The sequence below is a fragment of the Pristiophorus japonicus genome, chromosome 1 (assembly GCF_044704955.1).
Source record: "Pristiophorus japonicus isolate sPriJap1 chromosome 1, sPriJap1.hap1, whole genome shotgun sequence".
NCBI classification, from domain to species: domain Eukaryota; kingdom Metazoa; phylum Chordata; class Chondrichthyes; family Pristiophoridae; genus Pristiophorus; species Pristiophorus japonicus.
This window is the reverse complement of record NC_091977.1, coordinates 116,963,639-116,983,733: the sequence shown is the minus strand read 5'-3', so window position 1 is coordinate 116,983,733 and position 20,095 is coordinate 116,963,639. Positions and strand designations below refer to the sequence as shown.

The window sequence follows — 20,095 nt, the reverse complement described above, 5'->3', positions numbered from 1 at the left end:
AAATGTAAACAATGATTTGACAATAATCATTTAGTTATGTTGGAAGGCAAGAGAAGTTTAGCAGAAAAGTTAAAATTTCAAGGAATTAAAATTTGAAGCCAAAACAAAGCAAAATTGAGCCATGGAGAAACTAACAGATGACAGCAAGAAACTTCTCAAACTGAAATCATAGATAGGAAAAGTGTTTATCTACCTGCTGAGAAAAATTGTAATTACATCTTATGTACAGGGCCGAGATCGTGAAGGATCAATTAACTTTATGCAGAAGTGCACATAACTTCATGCATGTACAAAAGAGATACTTCTGGGACATACTGGAGCATCTCAGCCCCAAGTGTTGTTGGAGAAGTTAAAAACAGAGTTTCATCAGCTCCTCATAAAAGCTGGTGGTGCATGCAAAATATGGATGACTGGCATCTATAACAACTAGCTAATGGCAACATACACATCTATACTTGGCCTTTCTGGGTTGTCAATATTTATTTTTAATGACTTGAACTCTCAACAACAGTAGACTACTATACCATGAACATCAAGGCAAGCTTCATGATAAAGCTTTGGGGTCCAATTTACTTTCCTTTTGAACAGAATAACCTAATGTTCAACTAGTCAGTCAGTCAATCCAAAACTTATTTTGAAGAAAAAAAATAGATTTCACCATTTTGCATTTTTTATGTATATACAAATAATCACCTCCAACAACAACTTTTATTTATATAGTGCCTTTAACATAGTAAAACGTCCCAAGATGCTTCACAGCCACGTAAGAAGAAATCCCAAATTCAAAACATATTCCTTAAAATAAATTTATACGGCAGTGGTATGGGCATATCATTCTTCATGTTGTTTAAACCAAGACAAAATACATTTGCAGCACCAGATATGATCAGCATGCAGCTGTATAACTGTACCAATAATGTCATTGATAAACAAACTTGGGAGAGCAGGGGATTCTGTGTAAGCTCTTATACAATTTATTTTTACTTTTGTTTTGAAAGTAGAATCAGCATTGCAGTAAACAGGAATCTACCAAAAACTGTAATTACTTCTGACCTACAGTACAAAGCCAGTGCGGGACTATCACCACCTTTTGTGCACAAGTGCTTGGAACTCCACATGTGCAGTTGTCACTGCATGTGCATGTGCATTCAATAAAAGTTTAAAACAGGCATACTGACGTCCAAAAAGTATCTTAAAGAAGCTGGCAGTCCACACAAAACAGTTGGCATCTATGACATGGATCAATTTTATACAAGTAGCCTTCGGAATTTATAATAGGAATACATAAAAATAGGGCACTGGATTCCTATTATGTTCGCAAAATACTTTTGAAAATGTTTTTCCTCTATCATTTTTTCCTCAGTGACTGGAAGTTATGGTGTCCAAACAAACTAAAAATATTTATTCTGCACTCCACCCCAACCGGAGCCATGTGATCTCCTGGGAGAGACAAAAAAACATAAAAACCCAGGCCAATTTAGGGAGAAAAAATCTGGGAAAATTCCTCTCCGACCCATCCAGGAGATTACCCTGGTCGTATTCTATTCCCTGCAGTAGTTATCATTATATCTCCTCCGTCCAACAAAAGGTCATCCACTCTAATCCCAATTACCAGCTCTAGATCCATAACCCTGCAGGTTACTGCACTTTAAGTGACCATTCAGCCACCTCTTAAAAGTGGTGAGGGTTTCTGCATCCACGACTCTTCAAGCCAGCGAGTTCCAGATCCCCACAACCCTCTGTGTAAAGAAGCCCCCCCTCAAATCCCCTCTAAACCTTCCACCAACCACCTTAAAACTATGCCCCCTCGTAATAGACCCCTCCACCAATGGAAATAGACCCTTACTATCCACTATATCCAGGCCCCTCAATATTTTGTACACTTCAATGAGGTCACCGCTCAACTTCCTCTGGTCCAATGAGAACAAATCCAGCCTATCCAATCTGTCCTCATAACTAAGATTCTCCATTCCAGGCAGCACCCTAGTAAATCTCCTCTGCACCCTCTCTAGTGCAATCACGTCCTTCCTATAATACGGCGACAACAACTGCACAAAATATTCCAGCTGTGGCCGAACCAAAGTATTATACAATTTAAGCATAACCTCCCTGCTCTTATATTCTATGCCTCGACCAATAAAGGCAAGCATTCCATATGAAACATAGAAACATAGAAAATAAATGCAGGAGACGGCCATTCGGCCCTTCGAGCCTGCACCACCATTCAATAAGATCATGGCTGATCATTCACCTCAGTACTCCTTTCCTGCTTTCTCTCCATACCCCTTGATCCCTTTAGCTTTAAGGGCCATAATCTAACTCCCTCTTGAATATATCTAACGGACTGGCATCAACAACTCTCTGCGGTAGAGAATTCCACAGGTTAACAACTCTCTGAGTGAAGAAGCCTCTCCTCATCTTGGTCCTAAATGGCTTACCCCTTATCCTTAGACTGTGACCCCTGGTTCTGGACTTCGCCAACATCGGGAACATTCTTCCTGCATCTAAACTGTCCAGTCCTGTCAGAATTTTATATGTTTCTATGAAATCCCCTCTCATCCTTCTAAACTCCAGTGATTACAGGCCCAGTGGATCCAGTCTCTCCTCATATGTCAGTCCTGCCATCCCAGGAATCAGTCTAGTGAATCTTCGCTGCACTCCCTCAATAGCAAGAACGTCCTTCCTTCGATTAGGAGACTAGAACTGAACATAATATTCCAGGTGAGGCCTCACCAAGGCCCTGTACAACTGCAGTAAGACCTCCCTGCTCCGATACTCAAATCCCCTAGCTATGAAGGTCAACATGCTGTTTGCCTTCTTCACCACCTGCTATACCTGCATGCCAACTTTCAATGACTGGTGTACCATGACACCCAGGTCTCGTTGCACCTCCCCTTTTCCTAATCTGCCGCCATTCAGATAATATTCTGTCTTCTGTTTTTGCCACCAAAGTGGATAACCTCACATTCATCCACATTATACTGCATCTGCCATGCATTTGCCCACTCACCTAACCTGTCCAAGTCACCCTGCAGCCTCTTTGCATCCTCCTCACAGCTCTCACCGCCACCCAGCTTAATGTCATCTGCAAACTTGGAGATATTACACTCAATTCCTTCATCTAAATCATTGATCGATATTGTAAATAGTTGGAGTTCCAGCACTGAGCCCTGCGGCACCCCGCTAGTCACTGCCTGCCATTCTGAAAAGGACCAGTTTATCCCTACTCTCTGCTTCCTGTCTGCCAATCAGTTCTCTATCCACGTCACTACATTACCCTAAATACCATGTGCTTTAATTTTGCACACCAATCTCTTGTGTGGGACCTTGTCAAAAGCCTTTTGAAAGTCCAAATACACCAAATCCACTGGTTCTCCCTTGTCCACTCTACTAGTTCCATCCTCAAAAAATTCTAGAAGATTTGTCATGCAGGATTTCCCTTTCATAAATCCATGCTGACTTGGACCAACCTGTCACTGCTTTCCAAATGCTCTGCTATTTCATCTTTAATAATTGATTCCAACATTTTCCCCACTACTGATGTCAGGTTAACTGGTCTATAATTACCCATTTTCTCTTGTCCTCCTTTTTTTAAAAAGTGGTGTTACATTAGCTACCCTCCAATCCATAAGAACTGATCCAGAGTCGATAGACGATTGGAAAATGATCACCAATGCATCCACTATTTCTAGGGCCCATTCCTCAAGTACTCTTGCATGCAGACTATCAAGCCCTGGGGATGTATCGGCCTTCAATCCCATCAATTTCCTAATACAATTTGCTGACTAATAAGAATTTCCTTCAGTTCCTCCTCCTCACTAGACCCTCGGTCCCCTAGTATTACCGGAGGGGTTTTTGTGTCTTCCTTCGCAAAGACAGAACCACAGTATTTGTTCAATTGGTCTGCCATTTCTTTGTTCCCATTATAAATTCATCTGATTCTGACTGCAAGGGACCTACATTTGTCTTTACTAATCTTTTTCTCTTCACATATATCTATAGAAGCTTTTGCAGTCAGTTTTTATGTTCCCAGCAAGCTTCCTCTCATACTCTATTTTCCCTCTCCTGATTAAACCCTTTGTCCCCCTCTGCTGAATTCTAAATTTCTCCCAGTCCCAGTTTTCTGCAGGCGAGTCCATTTGAGAGTTTGACCACAAACACCCTACTCCCCTCTTTGGCCAAAACAGTGCCAGCAATCCACTTGGGATCTTGTCCATAGTTTAACACAAATACAAGATCATTTACTTCAATTTCGCGTGACATATTTGCGCGATGATGATATGTATTCTGTTGAAGCCGCCTGCTCTCTACCTGTTCGTGTAGATCAGGGTGGACTAAAGAGAGCCTTGTCTTAAGTGCCCTTTTCATGAGTTCAGCAGGAGGGACCCCGGTGAGCGAGTGGGGTCTTGTGCGGTAACTAAGCAAGACTCGGGATAAGCGAGTCTGCAATGAGTCTTCAGTTACCCTTTTCAAGCTCTGCTTGATTGTTTGAACTGCTCGTTCTGCCTGACCGTTGGACACTGGCTTAAACGGGGCAGACGTGACATGTTTGACCCCATTGCAGGTCATGAATTCCTTGAATTCGGCACTGGTAAAGCACGGCCCATTGTCACTTACAAGGACATCAGGCAGGCCGTGCATGGCAAACATGACCCGTAGGCTTCCAAATGTGGCAGCGGACATGCTTTCCGACATTATCACACATTCAATCCACTTTGAGTAGGCAATCACTAAAAACATCGACAACCACTAAAAACATTTTTCCCAAGAATGGGCCTGCATAGTCGACATGAACCCTCGACCACGTTTGGAGGGCCAAGACCTTAAACTTAGTGGTGTCTCCCTGGGTGCATTGCTTAACTGGGAACATGTATTTAATTTGTGAACGCAGGACTCTAAGTCCGCATCGATACCGGGCCACCACATGTGGGATCTGGCTCTCGCTTTCATCATTACAATGCCTGGGTGGGTACTGTGGAGATCACAAATGAAAATGTCCCTCCCCTTCTTTGGCACAACTACCCGATTACCCCATAGGAGGCAGTCTGCCTGGATAGACATTTCATTATTGCGCCACTGGAATGGCTTTATTTCTTCCTGCATCTCTAACGGGACACTAGACCAACTCCCGTACCAGCAGAGAGTTTTTTTACGAAGGACAGTAAGGGGTCCTGGCTCGTCCAGGTTCTAATCTGTCGGGCGGTAACAGGTGATTGCTCACTCTCGAATGCTTCCATTACCATAACGAAATGTACAAGTTGTGCCAACTCCACCCCGGTGGTGGGCAATAGTAGCCTACTGAGAGCATTGGCACAGTTTTCTGTGCCTGGCCTGTGGCAGATGGCGTAGTTGTATGCAGACGTGAGCACCCATCTCTGGATGCAGGCCGATGCATTCGTATTTATCCCCTTATTTTCAGAAAAGAGGGATATAAGTGGCTTATGGTCGGTTTCCAATTCAAATTTGAGCCCGAACAGATATTGATGCATTTTCTTTACCCGGTAAACACATGCTAACGCTTCTTTTTCGATCATACTGTAGGCCCTCTTGGCATTCGAAAGACTTCTGGATGCATCAACAACTGGATGCATCAACAACTGGTTGCAATTTCCCAAATTCATTAGCTTGTTGCAATACACATCCGACCACGTACGACGACGCATCACATGCTAGTACCAAATGTTTACATGGATCGTACAACACAAGCAATTTGTTTGAACACAACAGCTTCCTAGCTTTCTCAAAGGCATTTTCATGGCTTTTACCCCATACCCATTCATCTCAACGCAAAGAGCATGAAGAGGCCAAGCGCAGGTAGCGGAAGGGGCGTGCGGCAAAGCAGCCCCACCGACCCCTTCGCTCGACGAATGTCTGTCCCACCTGTAACAGGGTTTGTGGCTCTCGTATCGGACTGTTCAGCCATCAAAGAACTCACTTTGGGAGTGGAAGCAAGTCTTCCTCGATTCAGAGCGACTGCCTATGATGATGATGATGATGATTCATCTCCTTTACGCAGTAAAGAGTGCAGGGGTACTAACAATGTGCTAAGACCTGGTAAGAAGTTACCAAAATAGTTCAGGAGTCCTAGAAACGACCGCAGCTCAGTCACGTTTTGGTGCGTTTTTGATTGTCTCCATCTTCGAATCGGTGGACCTGATGCCATCCACCGCGATTCTTCTCCCCAGGAACTCCACTTCGGGCGCCAGGAAACGCACTTCGAGCATTTTCGCCTGAGCCCCACATGATTAAGCCGACTAAGAACCTCCTCCCGGTCCTGCAGGTGCTCAACGGTGTCCTGACCGGTAACCAAGATGTCGTCCTGGAAGACCACGGTGCGCGGGACCAACTTCAGCAAGCTTTCCACGTTCTTCTGGAATATCGCCGCGGCCAATCGAATCCCAAACGGGCATCTGTTGTAAACGAAAAGACCTTTGTGCGTGTTGATGCAGGTGAGGCCTTTCGAAGATTCCTCCGGCTCCTGCTTCTTGTAGGCCGAAGTGAAGTCCAGCAAGTAGGTCGTCTGCCTTTGGTAGCGGGTATTGATCCTGCAGTGAGAAACGACTGATAGTTACTTTGTTATTGCTACAGATTCTGATGGTGCCGTCTCCATTGAGGACTGGAACAATCGGACTGGCCTACTCATTGAATTCGATCGGCGAAACAATGCCCTCTCATTGCAGCCTGTCCAACTCGATCTCCACCCTCTCTCTCTCATCATGTCAGGCACCGCTCTCGCCTTGTGATGGATGGGTCGCGCCCCCGGAATCAAATGGATCTGCACTTTTGCTCCTTGGAACTTCCCGATGCCTGGTTCGAACAGTGAGGGGAACTTGTTTAGGACCTGGGCACGAGGTGTCGTCGACAGGCGAAAGCGCTCGGATGTCGTCCCAGTTCCAGCGTATCTTTCCCAGCCAGCTCCTGCCGAACAGCGCGAGGCCATCACCCGGTACCACCCAGAGTGGTAAATCGTGCACCGCTCCATCGTAGGAGACCTTTACAGTAGCACGGCCAATTATGGGAATCAATTCCTTTGTGTACGTTGAGAGTTTGGCACGAATGGGAATCAGGATTGGCCTTGAAGCCTTGCTGCACCACAACTTATTGAAAGTGTTTTTGCTCATTATGGACTGGCTTGCGCCTGTGTCCAGCTCCACGGACACCGGGAGTCCATTTAATTCAACCTTCAGCATTATCGGGGGACACTTTGTGGTAAATGTGTGCACCCCATATACCTCTGCCTCCTCGGTCTGAGGCTCTGGTTCGTCATGATCCACCATGGATCTGTCCTCCTCTGCAACATGGTGGTTTGCAGGATTAGCAGAGTTTGCAGCTCGCCTGCACATACGTTGGAGGTGTCCCATTGTTTCCCTTGCAAACGTATCCTTTGAAGCGGCATGAATGCAATCGATGATCACCCCCGCAGCGCCAACAAGGTGTTAATTGCCTTGTATTCACCACCCTTTATGGCGGACTCAGTCACCTGCAGACATGCAGCTACAGGCGTGCAAGTCCTGCTATCTACATTTCGATTCGAAAACAACGTTACTTTGTTCACAGTACTTGCGGCAGCACTAGTGTGCTGGGAAATATGTTTGGTATTGTCACTGGTGGAGATAAACGCCTGGGCTATCACTATGGCTTTACTCAAGAGGTTGGGGTTTCGACAGTCAAAAGTTTGCTAAGTATTACTTCATGGCCAATGCCAAATACAAAGAAGTCCCTGACATATGCTCCAAGTGTCCTTCAAATTCGCAATGTCCTGCAAGGCACCTTAGCTCGGCGACGTGGCTCGATACTTCCTGGCCTTCAGACTTCTTGTACGTGTAGAACCGATACCCCGCCATCAGAACGCTTTCCTTCGGGTTTATATGCTCCCGGACCAGTGTGCACAACTCATCGTACGACTTGTCTGTGGGTTTTGCTGGAGTGAGCAGGTTTATCATGAGGCCATACGTTGGTACCCCGCAAACGGTGAGGATGATCGACCTTCGTTTGGCAGTGTTCCCTTCTCCTTCCAGCTCATTGGCCACAAAGTATTGGTCAAGTCGCTCCACGAAGTTTTCCCAATCATCTCCCTCCGAAAATTTCTCCAGGGTATCCACAGTTCTCTGCATTGTTGCGTTGGGGTTCGTCATCTGTATCTTGTCACCAGTTGTTATGTCTTGGATAAAGAGTCAGACTCGATATGTAAGCACAAAGTAAGTGTGATCACAGTCCTTTATTACAGATCTCAAGAGTGCCTATGAGGCCTCCTTATATACAGGTGCTCCCAAGTGATTGTGGTTAGACATGGTCATTACAGGTTTACATACATAACAGATAAGACCGCCTCTCATTCTTCTGAACTTCAATGAGTCCAAATGTCCCGCTACTGCTTCCTTAATAATGGATTCCAGCATTTTCTAAACTGCAGATATTAGGCTAACTGGTCTATAGTTTCCTGCTTTTTGTCTGGTTCCTATTTTAAATAGAGGTGTTACATTTGCGGGTTTCCAATCTGCTGGGTCCATCCCAGAATCCAGGGAATTTCGGTAGATCACAACTAATGCATCCACTATCTCTGCAGCCACTTCTTTGAAGACTCCAGGATGTAAGCCATCAGGTCCAGGGGACTTGTCCGCCTTTAGTCCCATTATTTTACCGAGTACTATTTCTTTCGTGATAGTGATTGTATTAAGTTCCTCCCTCCCTATAGCCCCTTGATTATCCACCACTGGGATGTTTTTAAGTGTCTTCTACGGTGAAGACCGATACAAAATATTTGTTCAACGTCTGTCATTTCCCTGCTCTCCATTTTTAATTCCCCAGGCTCATCCTCTAGGGGACCACCTTTAGCCACTCTTTTCCTTTTTATGTACCTGTAGAAACTCTTACTATCTGTTTTTATATTTCGTGTTAGTTTACTCTCAATCTATCTTCCCTCTCGATCATTTTTTTAGTCATTCTTTGCTGGCTTTTAAAGTTCCCCATTCTCTGGCCTCCCACTCGTCTTGGCCACATTGTATGCCCTTGTTTTCAATTTGATACCATCCCTTATTTCCTTAGTTTGCCTCGTATGGTTATCCCTTCTCTTAGTCTTTCCTTCTCATTGGGATATATTTTTGTTGTGAGTTATGAAATATCTCCTTAAATGTCTGCCACTGCTCATCAACCATCCCATACTTTAATCTATTTTCCCAGTCCACTTTAGCCAACTCTGCCCTCATACCTTTGTAGTCTCCTTTATTAAAACTACCGGTTTGAGATCCAACTTTCTCACCCTCCCACAGAATTTGAAATTCAACCATGTTATGGTCACATTCCTGGAGGATCCTTTACTACGAAATCATTTATTAATCCTGTCTCATTACACAGTACCAGATCTAAGATAACCTGCTCCCTGGTTGGTTCCGCAACGTACTGTTCATGGAACTATCCAGGCTACCCTGGCCAATTTGTTTTGTCCAATCAATACGAAGATTCAATTCGCCCATGATTATTGCCATTTTTTTTTTACAAGCCTCCATTATTTCTTGATTTATACTCCGTCAACAGTTAGGGGGCCTATAGACGACACCCATCAGCGACTTTTTTCCATATTATTTCTGATCTCCGCCCAAACTGATTCAACATCTTGATCTTCTGAGCCAAGATCATTTCTCACAAACGCACCGATCTCATTCTTTATTAACAGTGCTTCCCCATCTCCCTTTCCTTCCGAATTGTCAAATACCCCATAGTATTTAGTTCCCAGTCCAGGTCTCTGTAATGGCTATCAGATCATACCCATTTTTATCTATTTGTGCCGTCAACTCATCTATTTTGTTACGAAGGTTATGTGCATTCAGATAAAGAGCTTTTTAAATTTGGGTTTTACCATTTTTTCCTGCTTTGACCTCACTTTCTGATTCACCTTTCTGTTTATACATTCTGTCCCTTCCTGACACGCTCTGGTTTTAATTTCCCCGCGTGCTACCCTGCTCTATTGCCTTCTCCTTATTCTTTGACTTTTTAAAATTTTCGCTCACCTGAACCCTCCCCGACTAATTCGTTTAAAGCCCTCTCTACAGCCCGAGTTATTTGATTCGCCAGGACACTAGTCCCAGCACGGTTCAAGTGGAACACGTCCGAACAGAACAGCTCCCTCTTACCCCAGTACTGGTGCCAGCGTCCCTCGAACCAAAACCCATTCCTCCCACACCAGTCTTTGAGCCACATGTTTAACTCTCTGATCTTATTTACCCTATGCAAATTTGCTCATGCCTCAGGTAGAAATCCAGAGACTATTACCTTTGTGGTTCTGCTTTTTGGCCCCTAGCTGCTCATACTCCCTCAGCAGAACCTCTTTCTTTGTCCTATCTATGTCATTGGTACCCACGTGGACCACGACAACTGGATTTTTCCCCTCCCATTCCAAGTCCCTCTCCAGCCCTGAGGAGATGTCCCTAACCCTGGCACCAGGCAGGCAACATAGCCTTCGGGACTCACGCTCTCTGCTGCGGAGAACCGTATCTATCCCCCACCACTACAACATTTCTTTTTACTCCCCCACTTGAATGGCCCCCTGTACCATGGTGCTGTGGTCAGTTTGCTCATCCTCCCTGCAGTCCCTGTTCTCATCCACATAGGGAGTAAGAGCTTCGAACTTGTTGGACAAGAGCAAGGGCTGAGGCTGCTCCATCACGACATCCTGAGTCCCCTTACCTGCCTCGCTTGTAGTCACACCCTCCTGTCCCTGACCATGGACAAAATTTGAATTAATTAATCTAAGGGGTGTGACTGCCTCCTGGAACACAGTGTCCAGGTAATTCTCCCCCTCCCTGATGTGTCGTAGTGTCCGCAGCTCGGACTCCAGCTCATCAACACGGAGCCGACGTTCCTCGAGCTGCAGACACTTGCTGCAGATATAGTCGCTGTGGATCTCAATGGGGTCAACCAGCTCACACATCTAACAGCAGAAACACATTGCCTGTCCTGACATCTTTAATGTATTTAGTTAATTAAGTTTTCAAGTTTTGTTTTTAATTCCAGCTCTTAATTCAAACCAGTGCCCAAGACAGAGAAAAACTCACCAACCAATAACTTCCCTTCTTTCCTGTGACGTCACACTTTGATTTTGGTTCTTTCTACTTTTTGTCTTCAGGTGAGTTGGTGTTTAGACTCTTTAAGGCTACCACTGGGCTCTCCCTCTCGCATGGCTTTGTGGTCTGCTGCTAAGATGGTGGCTGCCCTTTTAAGGCCACAAAATCTTCTTTTAAATAGGTGTACCCTGGGGTCAAGAGTTTTTATCTACAACTATGGGGGCAAACAATTCCTTGATGATACCACTGAACATTTTCATCTTTTTTTTAAAAAAGATAGATAGTTATAGGAAGAAGATGGGAGGAAAGATGAAGCAAAGTACAGGTACTAAAGTTAATATGCTCGTATGTATAATTTCTTGAGAAGTAGAATTCCACTTTTCTGAGCCATAAACCATCTGCTATAGACACATGTTGAGGCCCTGACCAAAACCAAGATTCTCAGGTGATGCATGTGACAGCTCATCTTTGGCTACCTCTCATGCTCATGGGTGCCTCTGCCCTAGACAACATTAAGTATACTAGAGCGCTCAGAATTATTTTCCAAGAACAGGAGTGTTACCCTGCAGTATAATGTATTATTCTGCTGTGGTCAGTCTCTAGCAAGCTGCTTTATCACTCATGAGGGAATAAAACAATGATGGAAGTACTTTACACTTACTCCCCTTCTCCCAAAACACATGCTTCTCTTTCCTTTTGTTTCCTATAAACCAGATCCTCAGCTAAATCAAAATGATGAAAAGAGAAATGTCCAATACTGTTGAATACACATAATCACAAATGGTACCCGTTATAAGCAGATTGTTGCACATGCCTGAAAGTGGGAAGGAAACCCATGGTGAGCCCTACATCGCAGCTGAGGTTAGGGGCATTTTGGGGCGGGGTGGGGGGGGGGGGGTCGCTGGAAAAAAAATAACCTACTTGGCAGCTAAAGAAAGTAGGTTGATCGGCTGGTCGTTCACGACAGCAGATGCCAGACAGGGAAGTCAATTCAAAAAGATTTATTCACATCAGTGTACAAGTGATTTATTAATGAAGAATGTACCACCTGTCTAGCTTTAATAGCAGGTGGGATGCAAAAAACATTCATGGCTGTTGAATTGCACAGAAATTGTGTTTTTGTTAGAACCAACCACATTTTAACCGAAGTAAATTTCTATTTCGTCAGTGCCTGCATAGAATTTTTTTGTTACAATGTGGTTGTTTCAGTCACAACATTGACACTATAACTATCAATTACAAAACAGCAGAAACACTCAACCAATCTGAAAGATCAAGCAAAAAAAACTATTCGAAGATATTCTGTACCGTTTACTTGCCAAGTCTCAGTTTGGCTCAGTTGGTTGCCATCTCTAACTCAAAGTTATAAACCCCATTCCAGGACTTCAATACATAATCTATGCCGACACCTTTGTGTAGTACTGAAGGAGTGCTGCATTATCAGATGAGGTCCAGTCTGTCTGTTGCAGTGATTCATGTCGATGTAAAAAAAATTCCATGGCACTCTTTGTAGGGAATTTTCCCCATGTCCTGGCCAATATTACTCCTTCAATAAACACTACAAAAACTGTGCTTCATTTCATTTGCTGTTTGGGAGACTTTGCTGTGTGTAAATTAGCTACTGTGTTTATCCACATAACAGTAACTGCACATCAAAAAGTAAGTGAACATATATGAAGTGCTTTGGAATATCCTGAGACATGATAAGATGCTATACAAGTTCTTTCCTTCACTAACTCACCGTATAAATTAAAATGTAATTCTGCAGTAACTGCCACATGATCCTACATGCCTTCAAGTTACTTCAAAACATAAGTATGCTCAACACGCTCACCTAAATGTGATGAAACTATTTATGCCACATCTCTGAAGTTAACTGGATTATTTGGTACTAAACATACAAACCAGCATAGTCCCAAATTCAGTCCCTACTCCAAGTCTCATGATCTCAACTAGGGCAATAGCACAAACACGACAATTACTCTCAGTGTTCTCAAAACAGCTAACAAATTACTGATCACTGGTGAATGTAATTGCTGGATCAGACTCACTGATGTGTCTGTAGTCAAATGCCTGGTTGAAATTCACTTTTTAAGCTAACATATGAAGAATGGCCACTTGGGTGATGCAGCACATTAATACAAACCACCACTTTTATAGATGAGTAAATTGTGGTTAAGAGGACTGTTCACTGTACATTCATACACATAAACACATTAGAAAAGCTGGCAGTGAATTTTAAAGCTGCAAGCTGTAAAGTCGTGCCTATGTGGTTTTTGATGACATCACAATCCGCTTACCCAGATAAATTTAGCTTCATAATACAGGTGTGATGTCTGAAATCCGGAAACCTTGGGATCGAGTCCGTGTATTTCCGATTTCCGGGTATTTTGGGTATTTCCGATTTCGGAACGTCTTTGCCTGGGCTGAGGTACGTGGGGGGGAGTGGGGGGGGGGGGGGGGGGGGGGGAGTTCGATCATACGCCGGAATTCTGAGGGCCAGTCAGGCTGCCGGAGGTTGGTCGGGTTCGGTCAGGCTAAGGCCAGGGGAGATCAGTCGGGCCGCTGGAGTTCTGGGGGGGGGGGGGGTGTCAGTCGGGAAGCAGCAGAGAGAGACCTGGCAGCCAGAGATCGGGCTGAGGCGAGGTCGGGTGGCCGAAGTTCGGGCCGAGGCCGAGGCGGGAGGAGTCCGGATTTCAGAACATTTTCCTGTTTCCAGATGACCCCGCCAGTTCGGCCTAGTGTCCAGATTCCGGAACTCCAGATTTTGGACGTTGCGCTGTACATGGATAACATTTGCGCTATAAATTTGTAGAACGCAAAGTAAAAAAACTTGCATTTATATAGCGCTTTTCATAACCTCAGAATGTCCCAAAGCACTTTACAGCCAATGAAGTACTTTTGAAGTGTCGTCACTATTGTAATGTAGGAAATGCGGTAGCCAATTTGCGCTCAGCAAGCTCCCACAACAGCAATGTGATCATGACCAGATAATCTGTTTCAGTGATGTTGATTGAGGAATAAATATTAACCAGGGACCCGGGGTTAACTCCCCTATTCTTCTTCGAAATAGTACCATGGGATCACTCACATCCACCTGAGAGAGCAGGCGAGACCTCGGTTTAACATCTCATCCGAAAGACTGCACCTCCGACAGCGGGGCCTCGGTTTAACATCTCATCTGAAAGACGCCACCTCTGGCACTACAGCCCTCTCTCAGTACTGCATTGGAGTGTCAGCCTAGATTCTTGTGCTTAAATCTCTAGCGTGGGACTTGAACCCAAATCCTTCTGACTCACAAGGCAAGAGTACTACCAATTGAACCACGGCTGACAATTCCAATTATTCTGCTGCAGAAACGAAGATTACTGCCCCCAAAGTTCACTCTGTTCTTACAACTAAAATTCAATTCTACTAAAAGCCACCTCTAAGAGCAGAACCAGTACTGTAAATCACTGAACATGACAGGTTTAGGTTTACAGTAACAATGACAGTTTCAGGCAGGAAAACCGTTGATCCATCTAGCCCAGCTACCCAAAGTATTCCCTTGGTGCATTTCAAATATCCTGAATCCCATTTGTTGACAAGAACTTGTTTAATTCCTTCTTGAACCACATTAGGCATCTTGTTCCAACACTCTATGCTGGTAATCTGTTCCACATTCTTACCATCCATTTTCGCAAAATTCATTGCTCCTGTATTTCCTATTTTTTTGTGTTTCCCTTAATTAGTAAGTTTGACCACTTGTGCTTAAATTCTGTACACTGCAGAAAAGTCTACTTTAAAATTATGGTAAATTGCATTCAACACATTATATTCCCTCTCCTTTTCTTTGCAAAATAAAGACCCAGGTTAGTCAACTTTTTCACATATGCCTTTCCTTTAAGTTCTTGTATCAGCGGTGTCACCCTTCTCTGTGTCTCCTACTTTTTGAAATAAGATGACCAAATTGCACACAGTACGACAGATGTAGTCTCACCGGGATCAAATACAGTTTTAAAAGACCGTCTCTGGATTTAGATGTCGGGTGTAGCAAGAATAGCGCTCTCCACTGAGTCAGAAGTTTGGGGTTCAAGTCCTCTGCCAAATCCTTGCGCACATAGAAACATAGAAAATAGGTGAAGTAGGCCATTCGGCCCTTCGAGCCTGCACCACCATTCAATGAGTTCATGGCTGAACATGCAACTTCAGTACCCCATTCCTGCTTTCTCACCATACCCCTTGATCCCCCTAGTAGTAAGGACTACATCTAACTCCTTTTTGAATATATTTCGTGAATTGGCCTCAACTTCTTTCTGTGGTAGAGAATTCCACAGGTTCACCACTCTCTGGGTGAAGAAGTTTCTCCTCATCTCGGTCCTAAATGGCTTACTCCTTATCCTTCGACTGTGACCCCTGGTTCTGGACTTCCCCAACATTGGGAACATTCTTCCTGCATCTAACCTGTCTAAACCCGTCAGAATTGTAAACGTTTCTATGAGATCTCCTCTCATTCTTCTGAACTCCAGTGAATACAAGCCCAGTTGGTAGTCTTTCTTGATATGTCAGTCCCGCCATCCCGGGAATCAGTCTGGTGAACCTTCGCTGCACTCCCTCAATAGCAAGAATGTCCTTCCTCAAGTTAGGAGACCAAAACTGTACACAATACTCCAGGTGTGGCCTCACCAAGGCCCTGTACAACTGTAGTAACACCTCCCTGCCCCTGTACTCAAATCACCTCACTATGAAGGCCATCATGCCAGTTGCTTTCTTAACCGCCTGCTGTACCTGCATGCCAACCTTCAATGACTGATGTACCATGACACCCAGGTCTCGTTGCACCTCCCCTTTTCCTAATCTGTCACCAATCAGATAATAGTCTGTCTCTCTGTTTTTACCACCAAAGTGAATAACCTCACATTTATAACCTCAAAGTGGATAACCTCACATAATCGAGGCACTTCATTTGGAGGTGCCATCTTTCGGATCAGATGTTAAACCAAGCCCCTGTCTGTTCTCAAGTGGACGTAAAAGATCCCATGTTATTATGAAGATGAGCAGAGGAGTTTTCCCCAGGATCCTGGCCAATATTTATCCCTCAACCAACATCACTAAACCAGATTACCTGATCATTAGTGCATTGCTGTTGTGGGGCCTTGTTGTGTGCTAATTAGCTGCCACATTTCAACAGTTCACTTGAAAAGTTTTTAATTGGCCGTCATGTGGTTTGGAACAGTCTGATTTCATGAAAGGGACGATATAAATGCAAGTTCTTTCTTTATTTCTTCTATGTTACACTATTTGCTATGCACCCCAACATTCTGTTTGGTTTAAAAAAAAAACAGCCTGGTATTATGGTGCTGATTGTCCACTAAAACCCCCAGGATTTCTCTCCTGCCGATACCTCAAGTACGATTTTTATACCTGGCTGCAGAGGATTGAAATCATAACTCTTAGTGGTCTGTATCGACAAATAATACTACAAAATTATTAAAGCTGGGATTTGGTCCTAAACAGTGTTGCAGTTTGAGGCAGGGAGTCCCACATTGATATTTAAATCATTCTTTAATTGATTTTCATGATGACGCTTATTCTCAAGAACAACCAGCTTTTCATATACAACAGCAACTCTTCAAAAGTATGTTTTTTAATAGTTTCCATTATTATTTTAAAAGTCTAAAATTATGTTAAATCACATGGTCTAAGTAGATTGTAATGGCACACAATAAAATATGATAAAAGGTCACCACTTGCAGTTATCAAAATTGGTGGAGAGATCGTTGCAACTCATTGCTGGACATGACCAATTTTATTTATATCATTCAAGGATCTAGTAGAGGGTTAACAATGGTGATACCATCTGCAATCATTAATAAATCTAAATCTATGTTTGACAACACCCATACACAAACTTCAAGATCTCTCAGTCAATACCTTAGAACGAATACTAGCTCACAATGAAATGAATATTAATGCAGCCAGAAACACAACCCAGAAGCCTGGCATAGTCATTGTGGATGCCGCATTGGAATCTTTAATTGCATCATCTGCACTCCTCTACTTTAACCTTCTAACCCAATGCTACTGCAACTAATGGTTATTCTAGCTTCAAATGCTATTTTAAGCTCAATTGTGGTGTAATGATGTCATCCACTATGATACAAATCAGATCCATATAAAATCAGACAGTTCAGCCATCTAAAAATCAATTTGAAAGCACAGTAAAATACTTATGTAGCAGGCTAAAGACTCAATGTCGCACATAGAAACAAAATTTGATGTGTCTTACCAAAATAACAACTTCTGTCGTATGCACAGATACTTTTCCCACTCATTTTTACCTAGTATTCTTAATCAACACGTTGGGGACAAAAGGTGATGAGCACAATGCCAGTTCTATCTTGATACAAAGTTACTACTGGTTACTATCTTTCAGTTCACAGAACAGAATGGATATATTACAGTCAAGTAATATTTTATTCTGAATTGATTATACAGGTGGTAACGACAAGCTTGAATAGATATGATGCAGACGTTTGACCATATACAGGCACATTCGGCATGCATCAAGGTATAAATGTACTTCATTGTTCTGCCAAACAGATAATAGGAATCTCACTTGACCTGGATCCATGTCACTGCTTACAGGGACTAGCAAATGGAGTCCTGTGGATACATTCAAAAGGTATTCGTGCTCTTTGCTGCATACAGATTAAATCCTGCCGTACGGTGATTAAACAAAGCTTCGAGTTCAAACATAAGGATACAAACATGACTGAATAGAACAGTCAAATGCATTGCAATTTTCACCGCCTGAAACAAAATACATTTTACAAAGTATGAACCTCTCTCTTTTATCATTAAAGGTATGCTTCCACCCTTAATACCAGGCCATCATATAATTCCCATGGTGTTACCCTTATTGTTTATTTGGATATTTTTCCCTCATTGAAAAAGTTTGTCATTTGTGTAATGGGATCTCTGTCTGTGGCTACTGTAATCAAGTAATCCATTTAATTATTTAATCCAAGGCCTAATACCCCTAGTTATACAAGCTGCCATTCTTTATTTTAAATCATGGTGCGGCACTTGATACAGCTAACTTAAAATGCTGCTCTACTTTTGGCCTCGTAACTATTAAAGGCTTGTTCCAGCTATACTCTGCTTGTTAGAGTTATTGGTCTGTGCACTATTTCTCAAAAGTGATAAATAATATGGAAGACTTTGTGAGATGTTATGTGCAATCAAGGTTTTGGAAGAAAGATCAAAAGTATTTAATGTATAATTTGTTGACTGGGCCATTAATCAAAGAATTGTATTCAATCTCCCCATCCAAAACATACACAAAAAAGATGCATTCAATCATTGGAAGACTTGTTAAGATAACTTAAATGAGTTTATCAACAGCAATTGTACAATCCTTGTGTTATTACAATTGGCATCGTCTTTGGTTAAACACAGTGCCAACACATCGCCTAACAATGTCACCTGATAAAATAGATCTATTTATTGAGAACACACCATATACGTTTTCCAACATAAACAATGCTTCAAGACAAATGTCACAATATATCAAATGCACACGTTACATACTACAAGTGTATGAGCATTTCCATTATATTTAGTTATGTACAAATGGTACGGATGAAAAGTGAAAGGCTTAATATCCAAGATTCCAATAACATGAACATTCTGGAAAAACTATCTACACTCCAGATTACAGAAATTGATCAAACATGTTCACATTACTATTCTCGTGAAAAATGGCTCAATTTAAAGAGTTCCGATTATCACTTCCATGCAAAATATCACTGCAAATAGGTCGTCTATTTTTGGTGATTGTATGTAAGATACTCTAATTAGTAAAGCATGACCTTAACTCCCTCTCATTTCCATTTTGGGTTCTGCATCCAGAACTGAAAACAATGTCGCCAAAATTCGTTTTTATCACAACTCCTCTTACTACATTAAAGTAACTAAATAAACAAACACACACAAATGTCAGATAACAACCCCGCACCCCACTACAGACCCGACTGGCTTATTAAAAGCGGGACACAGTCGGTTATATTGCCATGGTGGAGCGCGGGTAGGGGTGTCCAGTCAGAAGGGCCGAGGGGAGGTGGGGAAATCACGTAAACTATTTCTATTTTTTTTAATGTAAAGTTTTATTTCTAATTCCCCTCCTCTCCATCGACAAGACTCACCGAGCAGCAGTAGTTTGAGCTCTCTGCGCGCATCCCGCTTGTCTCTCCGGAGCTGCCTCTCGATCTCCGCGTTGATCCTTTTCGCTTCTTTCGCCTCTTCGCTCAGGCAGCACGCCATGATGGAGTCGAGAGTCATGTAGCCGACTTGTGGGTGTGTGGGGGGCGGGGGGTTCTCCTCTCCTCTCAGTATTCCACAACCTCACTAAACATGGAGAATTCACGGGGAGTTGGAAAGGGGGAGAGAAAAACACAATTTAAAAGCGAGCACAAACGGTGAGAAGGGCGAACGCTGAGTATTTTGAAATCCCAAGCTGGGGGGTCTCTGATCTCTCTCGTTAATTTTCTCCTCACGCTTTGAAGGAATACAAGTATATCCTGCGGCAAGGCTTTTCACTCTTGGCTTTTTTTTTTAAGTCTATAAAGTCGCCCGGTTGTTGGCCCCGTTTCGCTGTCACCTTCTCCCGTCAGCTCCGCGGCGAATTTCCGAAGACGAGCAGGCGGCTGAGAGCACAGAGAGGGGAGAGAGAGAGAGAGAGAAATACTGCTGCTGTTTCCGCCAGATCCACGGGCGTGGTGAAGTGCAGAGAATATGGCGGACACTGACTCCCTCCCTCTCACTGGAGAGACTGGCAATGCAGCCGCAAAATCACAATCACTGCACACACCTTGGGAACAAATACAGAAATACAGGAAAATACAAACCCAAAAATAAGAATGCTGTACAATACACAAATTACTCCACAATATTTTATTCCCAAATGGGCGTTCTTTTTGCATACTTTCCATTTTCATATTTATTATATTTATATAATGCATACAATTTTTCCATAGCTCCCTCGACCCTAATTT

The 20,095-nt window shown here is 43.3% G+C and overlaps 1 protein-coding gene across 1 annotated transcript in view; it reads right to left on the bottom strand.

Moving 5' to 3' along the window:
- Positions 1-19,844, bottom strand: part of LOC139265549 (guanine nucleotide-binding protein G(q) subunit alpha) — a 285,119-nt gene extending 265,275 nt beyond the window's left edge. Inside the window, exon 1 of the mRNA XM_070882620.1 lies at positions 19,247-19,844. Within this exon, the coding sequence (XP_070738721.1) occupies positions 19,247-19,382 (136 nt within the window). The 5' untranslated portion in view covers positions 19,383-19,844. The remainder of the gene's footprint in view (positions 1-19,246) is intronic.
- Between the last annotated feature and the right edge of the window lie 251 nt (positions 19,845-20,095).